Genomic DNA, 19,400 nt, shown 5'->3' on the forward strand with positions numbered 1-19,400 from the left:
ATGCACCTAATGCTGCATGGAAGTGGAAGATTCTTGGAAAAATGTTACATTAGGGAGCCCACGCAACCGAGTGTTCTTCGAGAGCAGTATCATACAGAAATAAACAAATATATTGTTGACTGTGCAGCAGATATAACCATTGAATGCAACATCTATTTTGTGCAATATGGCTCGAAGGCCTAGTTAGCATAAGCTAGGAAAATGCAATTTAACAGGCCCTATCAAAATTGTTTCATAGACCATACCGCCATATCAGTGTACCCATGTGTATTTAAATGTAAATAACTATCCTGCACATTGTTAATGATGCACGTTTTTAATTCTCGTACAAAAGCTTTCTCACTGCTTTACTAGAATAGCTGGTAATTTGGGTCTTTACATGCTGACGAATGACAAAATGTGTTCAGTGAAAACTATGTAATAGAAAAAGGAAATTCATTTTTTAGCTGTTCTCGGAGACCACTTAAGTAATACAGCTTTTTTTTTTTCCCCACCAGTGTCGTTATTGTTTGAATGAATGATTTTGTAAGTATCCTAACAGTATGCAAAAGAGGGACCTCGTGAGGGAATTACTGTCCTACATTTAGCAGTAAATACCCACTTCAAAGACCACTGAGCTTCAGAGTCCACACACCTGCCGTCGTAAAGGCCACGGTCTAGAGAGCACCCCTGTGTGCAGTGTGTGTTCCTTAGCTACTAGATCTTGCTGACTCGATGTTCCACCACGTTAAATAGACCTGGGTGTTCCATTGCATTAAAAGTACTGATATTTTATTCAGGAAGATTGTTTAACCAAATCATTCGGGTTTTTTGTTACTGCATGTACTACTTCAGTGAAAGATTTAATACACTTTTCTGTATTTTTACCCTTTAGGACAACCAGTAGAGGGGACTTTGTATTTTCTGCTGATCGTTTGGTGAGTGGACAGATCAAATCATCCATTGTTTTTTGATTCCACAGTAGCGGGAGGATATGGTCTGAATACAGAAAAGTGTGTATGTTGGTGATAAGGTTAAACCACATCTTGACTGGCAGTGTGGGGGCATATGGTGGGTGTAATAGACTGCTCCTTCGGTTCTGCTACTGTTCACAAACAGCCAGTGTTCCCCCGGACAGCAGTTCCTTTAAATAAGGCTGCTGAAAAAGCCAGCCTTGCAGTATGCACTAGGGGCACCTTTACTACCAAACTGAATGTTATCTGTGGGCTGGAACCCAACATGTGCTAGGTGTACAATTCATGCTGTTTGTGCTCTATGCAGGTTGTATAGGCCTCTGTGCGGCAGGGTTCTGTTGGACATTTTTTTGGAATGAATGTATGGCCCAGTTGGAATTTAATATTAAAAGGTGTAACACTAGATGAAGCCTTAACAGGTTTTGTTGCCTTGCTGTGTTAGGTACCCAGACAAGTATATAGGTAACTGTCAGATCCTGTCCCAAGCCATGGACAGGCAGGAGCCACTGGACTACAGCTGTGGGAGCTGGGGTGGTTTGCCTATCCTGTACAGCCCTTTAAGCACTTGACTCGGTGGTAGTGAAGGCAAGCAGTCACAGGCTTCTTGGAACGATTAGTGTGTGGGGTTAGATAGGCTGAGCCTTCAACACCAAAACCATTAGCGCAATAATAATATTGTGCAGCCCCTTTCAAGACAAGTACTTTATTTTACCAACAGTGCGTTCGATAACTGATGCTCAAGTGGGCGAACCCCCGCCCCCCCTTTCCTTCCTAAGGGCTTGTAGTTCTGGTGGCGTAGTCTGTAAATCAGACGCAGCTCTTCCCCTTGCACCTCCCCCTCTGCATGCAGTCTCTTCTAGGGGCTAGGAAGCCTGTATAGCCTCTCACCTGTTCTGATTCTGGCAGAGTAGTGCTGCAGTAGCACCCCCCTTTGAAGGCGGGTTCACCTGTGGTTCGCAGGATGATACTCCCGGTACGTGGCAGTCCTGCTGTGGTGTGATAACTGCAGGTCACTTAGCAGCAAATTATGACAGTGGCCCTCTTTTGTTTTCCAGCTGTTTCTCAGCATTGGTGGGCCTCATGGGCTCGGCAGGCAGGTCCAAATGCTTCTGTGAGTGTGCTGTCAGTCATACTGGGGCCTCCCTGGGTGGAGGAGGTTCAGCTATCCTTTTCCTGAGATGTGGGGCTCTTGTGTCGACAGGAAACTGCAAGGTGCGGTTTGAGGCACAATGGCAGCAGTCTGATCAGGCCAGCCATTCACTGGCAGGTACCATGAGTAGGTCCCACAGGTTTCGTGGAGACTGGTACCACACAGCACAGTCAGCAGTGCCACAAATACACCAACCGGAGTTGCAGGCTCTCAAAGGGTGCCGTAGGGCAAATGTTGATCCCAGCTTTAGTTGGCCAGCCAGTCAGGCACATTTTCACAAGTGCTACAGCTGCGATGACTGGGATAACACGAGAGGCTGCTTGGCATGCTTTGGTAGAGCCGTTGTTCCTCAGAGGAATTTTGGGGCTGGTCCGCAGCTTTGATCATGAGACACCAGCCATGGTTGCGCAGCTATAGAGCAGTAGTCTTCTTTGTACTGTACAGAATATCCCCTTTTAGGTCAGAGTGAACATGGAAATGGAACAACAAGTGGGTCATCATCTCCCATTCTTTTTTTTTGATAAGCAGTTTTATTAGTTTTGTATGACAACATAAAACCCAACAGGTCACAACCACACTTTGTTGACTGAACACTGCACAAGTCCCATGCAGGTAACAGAGGCATGTAATCAAGAGCAGCCATAGTAGACAAAGACAGCACACAACAATCGCTACATCTAAGACATGTCAGCAGAACAATCTCCCCAGGTTCCCGTCCATTTCCCCCACACTCTGTTGTATTTAGCAGGGGAGCCTCTTGCCTCATATACTAGTTTTTCTTGTTGGGAGCACCAGTCTACCCCCGCCGCCATTTCGCAATTGCTGGTGCTGTCTCTGCCCTCCAACCAGCTGCAATGTCTCTCTTAGCCACTAAACATGCCACTTCCACAAAGGCCCGGTCCGCTCTACTGGACCCCACCCCCTCCAGGACCCCAAATACAATTGGCAACGGGGCAACCTCAGCCTCCACCTGCAGGACTGTAGAGATCTGCCACCACTGCTCGCCAATAGTTTGCTATGTGGGGACAGCTCCACACCATATGGTAGAAGTCTGCATCAGGGCCCGCACAGCGAGGACAATCAGCATGGGGGTAGGAGACCCTCTCTATGCAACCTGTCAGGTGTAAGGTAAGCCGTGTGAAGGTAATAGGTCTGCACCACCCGAAGACTGGAGGTCATAGTCAATGTTCCCGGGGCCATCAGCGTGTCTCTCCAGTCCTCGTCCTCCATCGGACTCAGCCATTGCTCCCACCACTCTCGGAGTTTGTCAAATGTTGGTGCTGTGTTAGTGACAAGGGTGCGATATATGCGTGACACTCTCCCTCAACCCAAGTTGTCCATCAGTGTCTTGGCTTCTACAGGGCTATACTCGGGAAGGACCACCCCTGCCTGAATATGCACGTTTAACGCGTGTCTAAGTTGTAGGTATCTATGAAACTGGGTCCTGGCAAGCAAAAACCCCTGCTGAATCTCCTGGAAAGACCGCATGTGGGAGCCCTCCCAGATGTCACCCAACAGCGAAATGACTATAAGGTCCCATTTATGGAACCGCTCTAGTGCCAAGACCTCCCCCATCCACGACTGATGCCACAGCGGGCTTTGCTGGGTGAGACAGCGCCACAAACCCGTCACCCTCTGCACCGCTCTCCACCCCATCAGTACCACCTTTGTCACCTCAGGGACCCTAAGCGGCAAGGGGTTACCTTACAGCATCCCGAACAGGCCAGGAGAGTCCATCATCAGAAGTTCTAGTTGGTATGCAGGATCCGACCAGCCTCTTCCCAACCAGTCATTAACCACCAGTAGGTGCATCGCTAGGTAGTAAAGTTAGAGGTTGAACATCCCCAGACCACCTTTGTACACATAGCCCTGGCAGGCGCGAAACGCCAGCCGGGGGCAGGTATTGTGCTATAAGAATTGCTTTGCAGCAGCTTCCATTTCTTTGAACCATAGTTTGGGGATGTGGTAGGGGAAGTTCTGAAGCAGATAGAGGAATTGGGGGAAGTACCATCATTTTATACAGCGCTATCCGTCCCAGGATGTTGAGGGGCAGAGACCGCCATCTCTGGAGGTCCTCCTAAACTCTCAGGGTAAGTGGCAAGACATTAAGTGACCATGCCAGTTCGGGTAGCAGAGCTATATTCACCCCCAGATACCGGAAGCTGTTGCGTCGGATAGGAATGGCACTCTGCCCATCATAACAATTCCTTGTGGGGCATAGCGGAACTAATAGTGATTTACTGGGGCTAATTATCAAACCTGAGGCCTCAGCGAACAGCCCCAGCAGCTGCATCACCCGAGGTCCACTGCTGGCTGGATTGGCCAGAAACAAGAGTACATTGTCCGCGTACAATCCAATGCGGTCCTCTCTCCTGGTAGGCAAAGACCAACCGTCTATCAAGGGATCATCACTTATGAACTTCGCAAGTAACTCCATCGCCAATATGAATAGGAGCGGGGACAGCCCCCGGCGAATAGGAAACTGGGCTGACGCTGCCCCGTTTACCTGCACCCGTGCCGTTGGATTAGAATAAAGGAGTCTCACTAGTCCTCGGAATTGAGGGCCAAACCCGGCGCTTGAGAGCACCCGCTGAAGGTAGGACCAGTCCACTGTGTCGAACCCCTTTTCGAAGTCCAAAAGGAGGAGCACCAGGGGAGGGGTTAAGAGGGCCTGGTTAGCCAGCGCAACGTGCAGTCATCTAATGCAATGTCTAGTACTTCTAGCTGGCATAAAGCCACACTGTTGAGGGTGGATCAACGAGGACAGCACTCTTTTCAATCTAGAGGCCATTATCGTGGACAATATCTTAACTTCGGTATTCAGGAGTGAGATGGGGAGATATGCAGAACAGTGCTGCGAAGGGAGGCTGGTCTTGGGAATCACATCATCTCCCATTCTTATAATGGAATGGCAGAGAAAGCATGTGAATTCTCAGTCTCTCCTAGCTAACTCGTTCGATTCGGTTCTCTTTTCATGTGTCTTCCTCAGCCTGTCCTCCAGACAGGGGCTTTAGTGATGCTGTTCACAGTAGAGTGCTCTTGAATCTGGAGAACCTGACAGAAGCAATAGTTCTTCTGTCGCTATACATGGTCTGTCTTGTGTACCCCTGTAGGTCAAGGACTGGACCAAGACTAGTCATAAGTAAAACAGGCCCAGGCCTTTGTGGAACAAGGCGAGGGTAAAAAAAAAGAAATGAAAATCGGGATACCAGATATTCGTTGTCATGGATGCAGCGCAGGGTGAAAAATGTGCAACCATGCCGTAAACATTCCCATCCCAAGAGGGGAAGTGCAGCATTGAGACGGTAAGCAGGTTCGCAGAAATTGTTAAGAGTGCCAAAGTTTGTTGTACTTTCCCAGCATCACTAAAATGGACTGCATCATGGTTCTTTCTCTGCATATCATTTGTATAAAATTATCATCAATTAAACCTGACTTTTTCTGCAAACAATTTCCATTAATGTCTTTCTATCTGACATGATATTGTCATGCAACATGCCTTTGGCCTATTTCTAATGTTACTACCAGTTTTATTCGCCAATCTCCTTATGCCGCCTATTTTTCTTCCCAGCCAGGAACGGCCCCTCTCCCCCTCGTCCACCAGCTATTCAGCCTGGCCCAGGTACATGAGAGGTAAAAATCGGTTGCAGTATCCTCTCCGTCCCAAATCACACCCCTTTACATGAACTGAGAGCAGTGACCTCAAGCAGAGGCCTGCCATCTTCCCAAATGCTACCCGACCCTTCTTAAGGTTCCGGTAACGACATTTTTGTGACCCACTCAAGCGTCCCATCTGGTGGCGTGCATCACAGAGATGTGTGCCACTCTGATGTACACTTAATGAGCCCCTCTGGCCAGTCACAAACATTCACTGGCTAACCAATTTATTTTTCTTTTTTTTTATTTCTTTTTTATTTTTATTAATTTGCATGTTGGTCTCACCGACTTGCTGCACATTTGCCTCCCTCTAAATTAGGGACAGGAATCCGAGTTTTAATGTGTTTTCTATTGCCCAGTTGACTAGCGATGAGTTTGGTGATTCCAGAATCGTTTATCATTTTTGCTTTTCATTTATTGTGCACTCCCACTCTATTCATTCTTAAATACATTGAAATGCCCGCATCATAAGTGATTTCATTACTTCTCTCGCTCTGATCGCTAGCTTGCCTCTGTGTGGGAGTCAGCCTCATCCCTGCTTCTTCGTTTGCAGAGTTTGAACACGCTTGCCTGTCTCCAGTTCCCCATAACTTCACTGTCTTTAGCGGGCGAATGAAAAGCTTGTTTTCTTTTTCGCTTTTCGCTTTCTTTTCTTTGATGACCCCCTTGGCTCCTTCACCTTTGTGTCAGTCCCAAAAGCACTATTTGTAAAAAGTCTAGCATCGTCCTCCCTCTCCCATTTTGTTTTTTTTGCCCAGTGGCAGCTCATCCCTCTGTTACTGTCGGTTCCAAATGACAAGTAGAATCAGGACCCTTTGAGGACCACAAGCCTGAGCAGCATTTCCATTGGTCTGTTTTCATGTCTAATGTGTCCTTTCTGCTCTAAGACACACCTGCCTCTCAGTCTTATTTGAAACAGAGTGAAGGTTGCTGCAGGTATTTGTTTCGCTTTAACTGCAGCTCTTCAGAGGAGTGTGTGTATGTAAAACCAGATATGAGGGCACCCAGGAAGAGTGAAAACCAACTTGGAGCATCCAGTACCACTTCGTTTGGGCAAACCAGAAAAGACTTCAAAGGAGGCAGTGGTGAGGGGGTATAATTGCAAAGACGATAACATACAAATAAGACAGGAGTCCTATTTCAAACAATGTGTATGAACTAATTGAACGAATGCTCTGCCATGAAACCAATAGTCAGTAGAAAAAGGGCATGTTTCTAGGATTGTTTTTCGTTTGTCCTTACTGGTTCTATGGGGAAACAGTGTTTTTTTTAATTAGTTTGGAATATCGACAGTATTTCTTCTTTTAAAGCTGTACAGGGACTCTAAATGCTTTACTCCAAAATGCGAAATGCTAAAGAATAAAATTTGATTAAAGTGACTTTAAAAAAAAAAACATTTTAGCTAATAGTGATTCTTTAATTTAAAAACTTTTCTTTCCATTTTTTTGTGATATGACCAGCATTGTACCTTGAGGCTCAGCGTGTGCACCCTTTGATATACTATACAATTACTTACTTGTATTGCATGGGAATAATGTCCACGAATATTACCTGTTCTTATGATTCTACAGATCAGACTTGTGGTTGAAGAGGGACTAAATCAGCTGCCGTACACAGAGTCCACAGTGACCACGCCAACAGGTACGTCTACGTCCATTTACCATTTATTTATTTAATTGTTATTAGCCTATCCGGCCTTAACAATAATCACACAATAGATATCAATCCCTCGAACTCAATAAAAATCACATTAAATAAAACATCTCAATAAAAGGAACTATGCTTGAATTTTTGATTTAACATGTGCCAAAATGTATCCAATTTACCATGCATTATCGTAAAACCTGATTTGACCATAATTTACATAAAAACTTAACTTATTCTAGAAAAACATTATGAGTCTAATATTTAAAATGTCTTATTATGGGACGAGTCATTTGGGGCCTTGCATTGCCTTCCAGCCGTTTAATAAAAGCCCGAGGCCTAACCCAGTTTACACTACCCTGCACCGATTTCCCAAGCTAAATAGCTACGGGATAACATAGGCTATTGTGCCTGTGCCAACTGTAGGTGCATTGATAGACGTAATTTCCATGCTTCCAAGATATAAGTTGAGACTTTTGTCACAATGTATTTCTCATCTGAACGCATACATAGCGCTTCCGCCTCCTTGCACTTCCTAACTCCGGAAGTTCTGAAAAGTGGACGAAGGTACAATTTACGAAGTCTGAGCGTAAAGTGGCATAGTAAAAGGAAGTGGGAAAGTGTTTCCGGACCACCATGAAGGCATGGACAACATTCTAAACTACCCGGAGGAGCGGATTGCCATCTGTTGACCACCGCTGTCACTGGTAGTGTGCCCATACGGAATTTAAAGTAGAGAGCCCTTTTTTCCTCCGGATAAATACTGTCTATGAATATTGCTGGTTTAAGCTCTTGGTTAAACAAAATATACCGCTTGAATAAAGGGCTAAATGACTCGCACATAGTCTCTGTCTTTCGCTCCCAATATGCCTTTTTTATGACAGCTAGACTAGGCCTTCCGATTTTTTCTGGATGGAACCAAAAGTCTTCCTGGCCGATAGCAGCCAGGATAGTTGAGATATGTTTGAACCAGGGCAGTTTCCGATGGTTTTGCAGCTTCATGATATCCTTAAGTACGTCTCTGAATGGTTTGAGAGCCTCTTTTGTCCAAATACGGATCCAGTATCTTACTGGAGCCAGAGCGATGTAGTCCTCAACCTTTCTCATCTGTAGATCAATTCTTATTGCGTTCATTGGTGTAGCCTTACCTAGACAAAGTAATTGGCGTAAAAATTTGTTCTCGGTTACTTGTATTGATGGAATCTTTCTGAATCCCCAGATCTCTGCGCTGTAAAGTGCTGCGGCTCTTGCTTTTGTTTTGTATGCAAGCAGTGCGGAGCTCACAGAGTGATTGCCTGTAGCCTTTGCAAATCTGAGTACTGCTCCGGCTTGTTGGGCCAAGGAAATTCTGCTTTTGTAGATTTGTGGTTTCCATGTCTGTTTTTCATCTAATCTGCAGCCCAGGTAATCATAGGTGGCCACTCGGGCCAAAGGCTTATTATTTACCCTAAAGGTCGATTGCAACGTCTGTTTTTGGTTGAGAATCATAAACTTTGTTTTCCCCTCATTGATTACCATTCTCCTTGAGGTACAGAAAGATTCGAAGCCCCTAAGTAGACCATGCATTGCTATCTCTGTTCTTGCCAGTAATACGGCGTCATCAGCAAAGAGCAAGATAGGTATACTTTCATTGGCTAGTTTTGGCACGTCCAGATTTAATTCCTTCAAAACTTGACTTACTTTATTTATATAACAATTGAATAAGGTTGGGGCCAAAACGCAGCCTTGTTTTACACCTCGCTCAATTGGAATTTTGGCCGTGTAATAATTTCTCGTAGAATATCTGACCCTGGCAGTGTTTCCTGTATGCAATAGAATTAGCAGCCTTAAGATTTTTCCCTGTATGCCCATGTCCGACAATAGCTGCCATAATGTTTGGCGATTTACGCTGTCGAAGGCTGTTTGGAGATCCACAAAGACCAGGTATAATGGACAGTTTTTAAGGGTGGCGTATTTAGCACAGATCATGTTTAGCTTAAAAAGTTGGTCTGTTGTACTTTGGCCTCTCCTAAAACCGGCTTGGTGTGTTGATATTAAATCTCCGTCCTCTAGCCATTGGTCTAGACGCGACTGAATCAGTTTGGCAAAAATCTTTCCAACACTATCAAGCAGTGAGATAGGTCTATAATTGCTCACCATGTCCCGAGGCCCTTTTTTGTGAATTGGAACGATTATTGATTCCTTCCAAGAAGGAGGGATTACCTCGTAATGCCAGACACTGTTGAATAGACGGGCTAGAGCAGGTAACCATAACGTTAGCTGGTTACGGTAAGCATCTGAAGGGATGCCATCTGGGCCTGCAGCCTTATGCGGCTTTTGAAGGAGGATAACTTGTTTAATCTCTTTATCACTGAATTCCGGTATTAACTTCATTGCACGTGGAATGACGTGGGCTACTTGCGTGGAATTTGTGCTGGAAAATTCGTTAGAGACTAGTACATTCTGGGTTCCGTTTACCGATCTAAAAAGACAATTTGAAGATGCTGCATGGGTCTTTTGAAGAGGAAATACATTGCTTAATCTTTGATTTCTGCCTCCCAGCCCTTGAGTGAGGATGTTTGGGTTAATGGTCATCCCTGGTTCTGTCTTGGCCACTTCCTGATACAAGGCAGTAAAGTGCTTTACCCAAAGTTGAGGGTTAATATTCAGTTCTAGGTTTTTCGGGGGGCCTTCGCATCCCCACCTGACTATCTCCCAAAACTTTTTGGAGTTCCCTGCCGTTATTGCTTGCAGTAAAGTTTTCCAAAGTTTATGTGGAAATATCTTCCTTTTGTATCTTAATAATTTTTTGTACTGTTGCCTACATCCATGAAAATGTTGCTCGTTGGAATCATTCAAGTGCCGGTTCTTCAGTGCTTGTGATAAGGTCTTTTTTAGCTTTAAACACTCTTCATCGAACCAGCCCTCCATCATTTTAGGATTGATTTGAGGATGCTTGATCTTGTCCTTTTTTGTTTGCAGTAGCAAATTATTAAAGTTATGCAGAAGGGGTATAGCGTCGTTATCTGATGGGTTTAAGAACGTGCTAAGTAATGACAACCAGGTTTGGCTGGGAACATTCATATAAGGTTCATCCTCATTTGACCTTAATATGTTTTTCCTGTTTGGTCTCATAGTTATTGTTAGGCTATTTCCGTTGAATGGAGCCTCCGCCTTCCCTGGGCTCGTGTCCGGATGGACTATCTCCATTAGCAGTGGGTCATTATCACTCTCGATTCTGTCCCTTATTTCCATATCGATGACATAATGCCAGGCTTCGATGTTTATTGCCATATAGTCAATTATGCTTTGCCTTTTTCCAGTTCGAAAGGTAGATTTAAAGGTTTTGTCTGACTTTGTTCTCCCATTTAGTGTGCGAAGTCCTCCTTCTATTAATGCTTCAAAGATTAATTCTCCTTTCTTGGAGTCATTACAACGTTGGATAAGAGGCGTTGGGATATTCCAAGCATAATCTTCCTCTGCTACTTGTTCGTCCCAGAGGATAGAATGAGTTTTAGTGTTGAAGTGACCACATATCAATAAAAAGGTTTTACAAGGTTGGAGAGAGCGGTTGGTCGTGTGACTTGGTACTAGGTTCCTCCGATCCATGGTTCTTTTGTTTAGGATATGTTCTTTAAGGAGCCGCACCCCTGGCATAACTTGAGCCCGGCTGATAGGTGGGAAGTACACATTTACTATTTCGAGTGACCATTCCTCGTATTTGACTGCGAGCGTCTGGATTCCCTTGCTTTGTACGGTGTGAGTTACTACGGAGTTCCTCAGTAATGAAGTTCTAATCCAAATACTCAGACCTCCCGAGGGTCTTCCTTTTTTTTGCTTAATTGCAGGTGAGTGGAAGGTGGCGAACCCATCTAGGTCAATAGCATGAGTAGACCAAGTTTCTTGGAAGCAGCTGATGTCTTGTTTTTTAATAAATTCAACCCAGTCTTTATCTTCCATTTTGTTTTTTAAACCTGCTATGTTCCAGCTTAGAATTTTTAATATGGGACTGATTTTATTTTTTATGTTCGAGTTATCCATTTTTTGCTACGAGCTTTTAAATGATTGCTCTCTGCAATTCTGTAACTGTGGGGGATTACCCCTACTGTTTCTAGGGGAATTAGCTACCAGGCAGAACCTCATATTACTCAAGTTTATTCGTTCAGGGAGTTGTTGTTTGGAGCTGATTGCTCCCTGAAGTATCGAGCCAAAATTGCCTTTTGCCTCTTGCCTACGCATCATGTTTCGGTCTGTAGCTTTTTCAAGAAGTATTGTTGGATATAGTTCTTTTTGCGGAGTAGCAATGGATATTCCCCAGGTCTTCATCGTGTTTGAACATTTTAAGATCTGTTCTGCTATCCAAGGTGAGGCCCAGACTGTTTCTGTTAATTCCCCGTTCTCTAATTCTTTTTTTGGTATGAATCTTACTGAAAGGAGATCTTTAGTTGTTACATTCTGTAAGGCTGGCAGGGAGTTGACAAGACATAAGATGTTAGACCTGTTCAGGATGTCGTGACTTCCTCTTGAGGAGTACTCAGGCATAAACAAGATCGTGGCTTCGGGCTTTTTAGTTGTTTCGGACCGGATCACAGTGTGCCCGCCACCTTCCTGCGACAGTCTTCCTTGGAGTTGGGTGTTCTCATTTTGTCTGTCTTGAGTGGTAGCTGCCTGACTAGTAGATGTTCGATTTACCTGGCCTTTTTCCCTCCCCAGTTGCAATTCTTTGTTCCTTTGTTCTTCGTAGGGTTGCCTTTTTGGAGGCCAGTTGTCCCTTTTTCCTTTGATTTCCTTGGTTTCCAGGTCCAGTGCTGGGCGCGATGGTGCAGGCGAATCAGTGGTCCACCCAGTCTGGATGCTGAGATTATAATTTCCAGGGCTGCCCTGAGAGCAATATTTTGCCTTTGTCCGGGGTGCGGGAACTGGGGCTGTTGTGTTGTCCACGCACATGGTTGTTCTTATGCTTTGTTCGTTTCGTATGTACTCTGGGGTCTCTGCCCTTCTATTTTCGCCTTTGCTATTATCTTGTTCTGCCCCCTCACTAATGGAGTTCGGAGGCTGCTGGCATATTCCGTGGTGGTCTTCTACTATGTTTGAGTAGTGTACCTGAACTAAATGTTCAGTTTTTGTAGCTGGGAGGTGCTTATCGATACAAATGCTAGGTTTGGATGTTCCTGGGCTCCATTTGGGTTGTTCGTTGGCTGGAGGATCATTTACCTCGTTTGCCTCGTTTATCCCATGATTTGTTCCAGGGTCTTTTCCGGACCACCTTTCTTTGTCTAAGTCATGCCCAGATGCTTGGTGTCCCCTGGGGCCAGTGGGTATGCGGTTTATATGGGAATGGTGAGTGCAACTTTTGTCGCACAATAATCCGGGATTTTTATTTATAAAGTTAAAAACTTTATCAGTAGGTTTCTCAAAACTCTCCGACTTAATGCTTTTATCTTTATACTGATGTTGGGCGCTCTCATCACCTGTGTTCCTGGTTTCTCCTATTAGGCCTATCTGTTGTAACATATTTAAGGCTTTTCCTGCTGGTGCTTTTTTTTTTCCTCTAGCTTTCTTCCATGTGTTTTTCCATCTGCCTGTTAGTTGAGGCCTTTTACCCGGTGGCCTTTTTTCTACTGTGTTTGGGGCTTTGCTTCCAAATTCAGGACTTCCATTTGTTCTCTCCCTCTTAGGTGTCTGATTTTTTGCATCTGGATAGTTCTCTCGTCCTGGGCCGAAGTGCCTTTCTATATTTTCTTTGTCTGCTGGCCCTTCAATTAAACTAGATTCTGTTTTTCCTAGCTCGTGAATGCACCCCTGTGTGCTTTTAAGGTTATGTTTGCAGTCTTCGATTATGTCTTTGATTACTTTTGGGACTTCCAATAATTTTTCCAGCAGTGGTCCACAAACTTGTCCATCCAACTTGTCCATTTTATCGGCCACTGCTTGATGCAACAGGTTTTCCCTAATTACGCCCTCTACTAGGGCCATCCTGTAATCTATAGACTGTATTGAGGATGTAAGTTGTTTGGTCAGTTCAAGTTGATCGTCAAATTTTTGAGACTGGGCCATGATCGTTGTTGCGATTGAGCCCAGTGTTGCACATATGACTTTCATGATACTAAGAATTGGTTGGTCTAGTGAGAGGTCATCTCCATTTCCACTTTGTTCGTTGGTTATCTGACCTTCTGGCTTCTTACCTTCCTTTCCTCTGTGGCCTATGATTATACTACCTTCCAGGAAGTTTAGATCTTCTGATGTTATGCTGTTTAGTTGAGGGTCTGTGTTGCCAATAACGGAGTTGTCGAATGAGGACAGCTCCAGACTGAAAGAACTACTGTTGAGTCTGCCCAGCATTAAATTATTTTTAACAATTTGTCTTCCGCAGTGAAGCTGTGACGCTGGGGTTTTATGGGTCTGTTTAGATGGTGAGCAGTCTGTTTCTGGACCCATTACATTTTGGAGTGCTGTGAATTCTGCTTGCTCACATTGTGGAGAGGATGTTAGTGAAAAATTCCCGGAGTTCAATAGCCCCGTTTGGGGGTCAGGATAAGGTGAATCGTTGCTTTTTCTTTGCTCTCCCGAAAAGTTGCTCCACTTTGGGGGGTTATTTAGCTCCACATCACCATCCCCAAGAGGATTACTCATTGGGCAGAATAATTGCGATAAACCAACCGGTTGCTGTTGCTGCTGAAGTGGGCGAGTATCCTGGAGCCCGGTCGCTGGTAGCTCCAGTTCACCCCCCCCATGTTGTAGCCACCCACTTCCCCCGGTGGCTGTGATCGGAGGCCACTGGCTTTAGGACTTTGCGTTTGCGGCTGTTCTGAGTTCAAGTTCACTTGGTTGTAATAGTTAGTGATAGTGTTTGTTTTTGGTCTAGTTTTCCTTACTCCCGTAGATCCACCCGGGCCCGGGTGCGTCGGTGTATACTTATGTCCCCTACACAAGGGACTTAGAAGGCCCCCCACAGTTTCGCCTACAGTTTCTCCTGCATTCGGTAGGGCACCCCCTATATCGTCAGAGTCAGTATGGACTGGCAAGCAAGGCAGTGTCACCGCTTCTAATGTCCCGCCTGACTCTTCTCCAGGCTCGGAATCGCTTTTGTTGGCGGGAGACCCGAATTGGACACCCTCTGCTGTGTCTGCTGTGCCCTCACCTAGGTTTGCGAATCCCCCCTGGGATTGCTGGATGGTTCTGGGGTCCTGGTCCTGGTCCTGATCCTGATCCTGGTTCTGGTCTAACCCTAGACTTTGTAGACTTTTGAGCTCCTGCTCTGATCTTTGGGAATCCGCTAGGTAAGTGGGCGCCTTGTTGGCCTCCCTAGCCTTCTTTGTTTTTCCTCTTGTCCCAACCATCCTCCGGTTACCGTTCACTGCTCACCGTTCACCACTCACCGCACCCCTCCCCTTGGCTCCTTGGTTCCTTACTGGGTTTCTTCCTTGCTTGGTCTTTAGATGAGACCACCAACAGCGACAAATCCCAGACCAAATCCAAGGCCAAAGACCAGCTAGGGCCAACTAGGGCTGGCTGTGGCTAGAGCTGTTGCTGTGGCTGTGGCTGGGTGAGGCTGGGTGAGACGACGTGGCGCGGTTGAGTACCGATGCCGGAGCTGTGACCAGGGCCAGGGCAGGAACAGGAGCAGGAGAGGGGTTCAATGGCCAGGATGGTGGACAGGGACCCCCCCCCCCCCCCCCCACGAAGTCTGCTTACCCGGTCTCTCCCGGTCAGTCCCGGTCTCACCGGTCTGCTCTCCCGCCCAGCGTCTTTCCAGGAGGGGCTGCAGGAGGCCACAGGGGGGCGGCAGGACTCCTTCTCCTTCTGGCTCCCTCTGACTCTGGCTTCTGGCTCCTCCAGCGCCCAGGTTACGCCCGGTCCTGCCGTGCCGTGCCACGCTGTACAGAAGCAACACAGCGGTGGGAAGGTGCAGGGAGGGGGTCGCCCACACACCCTGCCGGAATGCCAACCCACAGCCGGGGCGCACAGAAATCCTCTGACCCCCAAAAGCCGCGGCAACGTGCGTGCGTGAGCCGACCGGCAAGAGTTCTCCTCGGCCCCCAAAAGCAGCAATAGCGGTGGTGGCAGTAGCGGCCGCGTTCGGCAGCGTTCGTGCTCCGCGCTGTACTCCGCGCGACGTGAACCACCCGGCGCCTACGTGACACGTACCAAAAAGTAGTCAGATGACTACGTCTACGTAAATAGCATCATCATGAGCCTGAGAGTACATAAGTAACCAGTTCTGCCAGTTTGTAGGTCAAACAGGGAACGGTCCTGAACAACGACTCCCTAACAACCATTACGTTTACAACGCAAGCGTAACCATGCTTGCCGGAACAACGTCTGCCCATTTTCTCTGCCTTAACCACGCGTGTGCTGAACTACGCATATATGTTGTTAAGGCTGAGAAAAGGGCAGACTGGATCGGGAGAGAACACTGTGAGGTAAGAGAGGCTGGGGCAGGGTTGGGGGTAGTTTTTAGTGGGGGGTGGATTTAGGGCTTTGGGTGGGGGTATTGGGGTAGTTTTGTGTTTTTGGGGCAGGGGTGGGGGGTCAGTTATTTTAAGGGCGGGTGGGGGGTCGGGGAAAGTTTTAGGGATTAGGGTGGCTGGGGGTATCGGGGTAGTTTTATTTTTAGGAGCGGGGTGGGACGATCGGGGTAGTTTGGTTTTTAGGGTTGGGGGTCTGTTTTTAGGGCGTGTGGGGGTTAGGGAAGGTTTTAGGGCTCTGAGGGGAGTTAAAAAAATTTTTTTAGGGCGGGTTGGGGGTCGGGGAAGGTTTTAGGGCTTAGGGTGGATGGGGGTGTTGGGGTAGTTTTGTTTTTAGGGGCAGGGCTGGTTTGGTCGGGGTAGTTTTGTTTTTGGGGGTGAGGGTCAGTTGTTTTTAGGGTGGATGGGGGGTCGGGGAAGGTTTTAGGGCTCAGGGTGGCTGGGGGTTATCGGGGTAGTTTTATTTTTAGGGGCAGGGTAAGGGGGTCGGGGTAGTTTGGTTTTTAGGAGCGGGGTGGGAGGATCGGGGTAGTTTGGTTTTTAGGGGTGGGGGTCTGTGGGGTTTGGGAAGGTTTTAGGGCTCAGAGTGGGTGGGGGGTGTCAGGGTAGTTTTGTTTTTAGGGTTGGGGGCCGGGGTTGTTTTGTTTGTGGGGGGGTCGGGTAGTTTGGTTTTGAGGGACGAGGTTGGGGGGGTTGGTTCTTTTTAGGGACGGTCTACCTCTGTTTACTAACACCCCGCGTTCTCAAGGCAGGCTGGGATAGACTTGTATATCCCACCCAGTGACTCCTCTACCAAGCATTCACGTAAATGCCTAAAGTAATTAAGGACAACCACCTGTCTGTCTTTCTTTGGAGTAAAAGCGAGGGTCCCAAGTGCCTTACCTTGCTCTAGAATGCTTGTCACCCAACACTCAATTCAACTTGCTCTTCTCCCGGCCCTCTGCACCTAGCCCTTTAATCAGACATCTCACCAGTAGAATATCCTCGAACCCAGGACAGAGAGGAAAAGGAGCATCCAGTGAATCTGGGAAACTGAGGATCCCAGAGCTGGCTGAACTTTGTGCGTGTATATGGGATTGAATCATGACATTTTGTATACTACCAGTGCCTTTGGCTAAGCAAAATGAGTTCCTTATAGATTTTACTGGATCATATGTGTTAAACAAAATAATTCTTACTTTTCTGATACTTACAATTGATTACATTTCAGGCTGTGAAGTGCTACTTTGTATGACCTAGTATCTACTTTCACACATTAAAAAAAAGTCAACGTCACTAAAATGTTGGATTTTGCATTCAGGTATTTTGTGCATTTTATTGTAATTATTTCAAATACCAAGGTGCATTCCTTGCTGTTCCTTAAATGCTGATCAACTGCTGGACAGTGAGTGATCCATGAGGTTAGGGAAGGTAGGATTGATAATTAAGGGAAATTGGGTGGCAGCCAAGGGAGCTTGATTAAGAGACCCTTCCGTGGGTCTCCACCTAGGTCAGGATTAGTGATGACTCCTGAATATTCGGTGTTTAAAACACCAGGCCCTTGTGCTGCCTAACCAAGCACATCACCACTTAATTATGACCCTGTACAAGTTTTCAAACGTTGGCTTGATTGGTTGTACTGCCAGCTTTTCTCTTTTTGACTCATCTTGGTTTACTCTGTTACAGTTGTGAAAAGATTTGTCAACTCAGTATTGTGTCAGGATAGTGAATGAATCCTAAGCCATGTTATGAGATAAATATGAACATAGCAGGGATAACTTGGGTTAGCGCCCAACAGCAGGTAAGTATTGCAGGGCCTCAACATTGTTTAAAAAAACTAACAGCATATCCAGTCTTAAACAGGACACGTGAAGCAATAGAAGGAAAATCTGTGCCGTAGGTTCAGAAGATTTTAAGAAGTTAAATAAAGATGTGCCCGACTTTGCGATTGCGGAAGGGGGGCGATCTTATGCCACTTGGGCCACACTATTCCAAGATGGGTCACTCTTCACAAACTGGGAGCCACATCCACTCTGGCTGAGCTAACGAGTAACACACGTTTAGCCTCATTAGAACATGTTAATATAGCCTTAGAACCTACCGTAGCGGGCTCTATCGGCTATTAAAGGCCCGCTCCCGTGTTAAATGCCTGAGCCGAAGGCGAGGGCCTTTAACAAGGGAAAGGGCCTTTAATAGCCGGTAGAGCCCGCTACGGCGGGTTCTAAGGCTATTAGAACATTCTGCCACGCAGGGCAGAATGTTCTATTAAATAAAACAAATTGCTCACGGAGCCTGAGGGGATTAAAATCCCCTCGGGCTCCGTGAGGCTTTGTTCACAGCTGTTGCTGTGAACAAAGCGAACATTGGAATGTTGGCGCTGCGGGCTTTTACCGGCCAGTAAAAGCCCGCAGCACTCCATTGTTTTCAATGGAGCTACCAACATTCGAATGTTCTATTAAGTAACTAGAGTTGCACAGTACAGCACGTGGGGCACATCTATGGAAATACCTCCTTAAACAAATGCTTGCCAACTATCAAAATATTCCTGAGAAGCAATCCAGTGATTCTGCTGCTTGATTCTGTGTTTATGAAAAGGAGCAATCTGACCTAAACTATCACGTCACATCCCATTTGCTCAGTAGAGCAAGCATTCCCAGATGCATTTCCATTTCATACTTGGAAACAGACTGGCTATACTGCACTATTTTGCGTGTTGACAAACTGACCACTAGAAGGAGAAATGCTGCCTGATCCAAATGGATGAAGCTAAGTTAGCGCAGGTGTACAGACTGAAATTACAGTAACTGACTGGAAGAAATGAAAATACAATGTGGGTAATTGACTGTGGGAGGTCATTAGATTGTGTGGAAGAAAGCTGATAGTGCAGGCCATTGGTAACTCTAATTTTTTAACGTGTCAAAAGGAATGTGATTCCTCGCAATGGTTTGAAGAGGTGAAATCATTTTGAAAACTTACGAATAGATTTTTATGTTTCGTAGTAAAATTCTGTTTAGGTAGTTTTATACTACAGTAGCATTAAAACCTGTATTCTTTGGTCGTGGCATGTGGTCTTAAAACCTGTTTCTGATATGGTGCATATTCTCCATTCACTCCTATGCAATGTGAAGAATGGGGCATTTGGCATTTTTGGCTTTTGTTTTTACCACCTTTTATTTTTCTCCTTTACTTTGCAACAGGGTACAAGTATGAAGGAGTGAAGTTTGAGAGAGGAAACTGTGGTGTCAGTATCATGAGAAGTGGTGAGTTGAATCTTTTAGTTTTACTGTTATGTATAAGCTTTACAGCAGAATTGAGTTGCCCTTTAAGAAAAATGCACTTTAACAACGAGTGCACAGTACTGCTAAGTCCCCATTCCAAAACCCACCATAAAAGGCTAAGGCTTTTAAAATGGAGTTGTCTGCATGGAACAGTTTCCAATGGATCACCCACAAAGATAACTTATTCAGAAAACTCCTTTTGCTATCATCTACACCAAAATGTACTTCTATCCCTGTCACTGTTGTATTCTCTCACTTTAGAGTGTGCAGCTTCATTTGTGTTTTGTAAGTC

The 19,400-nt window shown here is 45.9% G+C and overlaps 1 protein-coding gene across 2 annotated transcripts in view; it reads left to right on the forward strand.

Annotated features, from left to right (window-relative positions):
• Positions 1 to 19,400, forward strand: part of UPRT (uracil phosphoribosyltransferase homolog) — a 98,160-nt gene that overhangs the window by 14,036 nt on the left and 64,724 nt on the right. Inside the window, exons 1-4 of one of the 2 annotated variants that reach the window (XM_069211016.1) lie at positions 503 to 525; positions 875 to 917; positions 7,332 to 7,401; positions 19,028 to 19,090. In XM_069211016.1, the coding sequence (XP_069067117.1) occupies positions 518 to 525; positions 875 to 917; positions 7,332 to 7,401; positions 19,028 to 19,090 (184 nt within the window). In that variant the 5' untranslated portion in view covers positions 503 to 517. Of the gene's footprint in view, positions 1 to 502; positions 526 to 874; positions 918 to 7,331; positions 7,402 to 19,027; positions 19,091 to 19,400 lie in introns of those variants that run through there. The other variant, XM_069211007.1, reaches the window with a different exon arrangement.

This window comes from Pleurodeles waltl, chromosome 2_1, assembly GCF_031143425.1.
Source record: "Pleurodeles waltl isolate 20211129_DDA chromosome 2_1, aPleWal1.hap1.20221129, whole genome shotgun sequence".
Classification (NCBI taxonomy): domain Eukaryota; kingdom Metazoa; phylum Chordata; class Amphibia; order Caudata; family Salamandridae; genus Pleurodeles; species Pleurodeles waltl.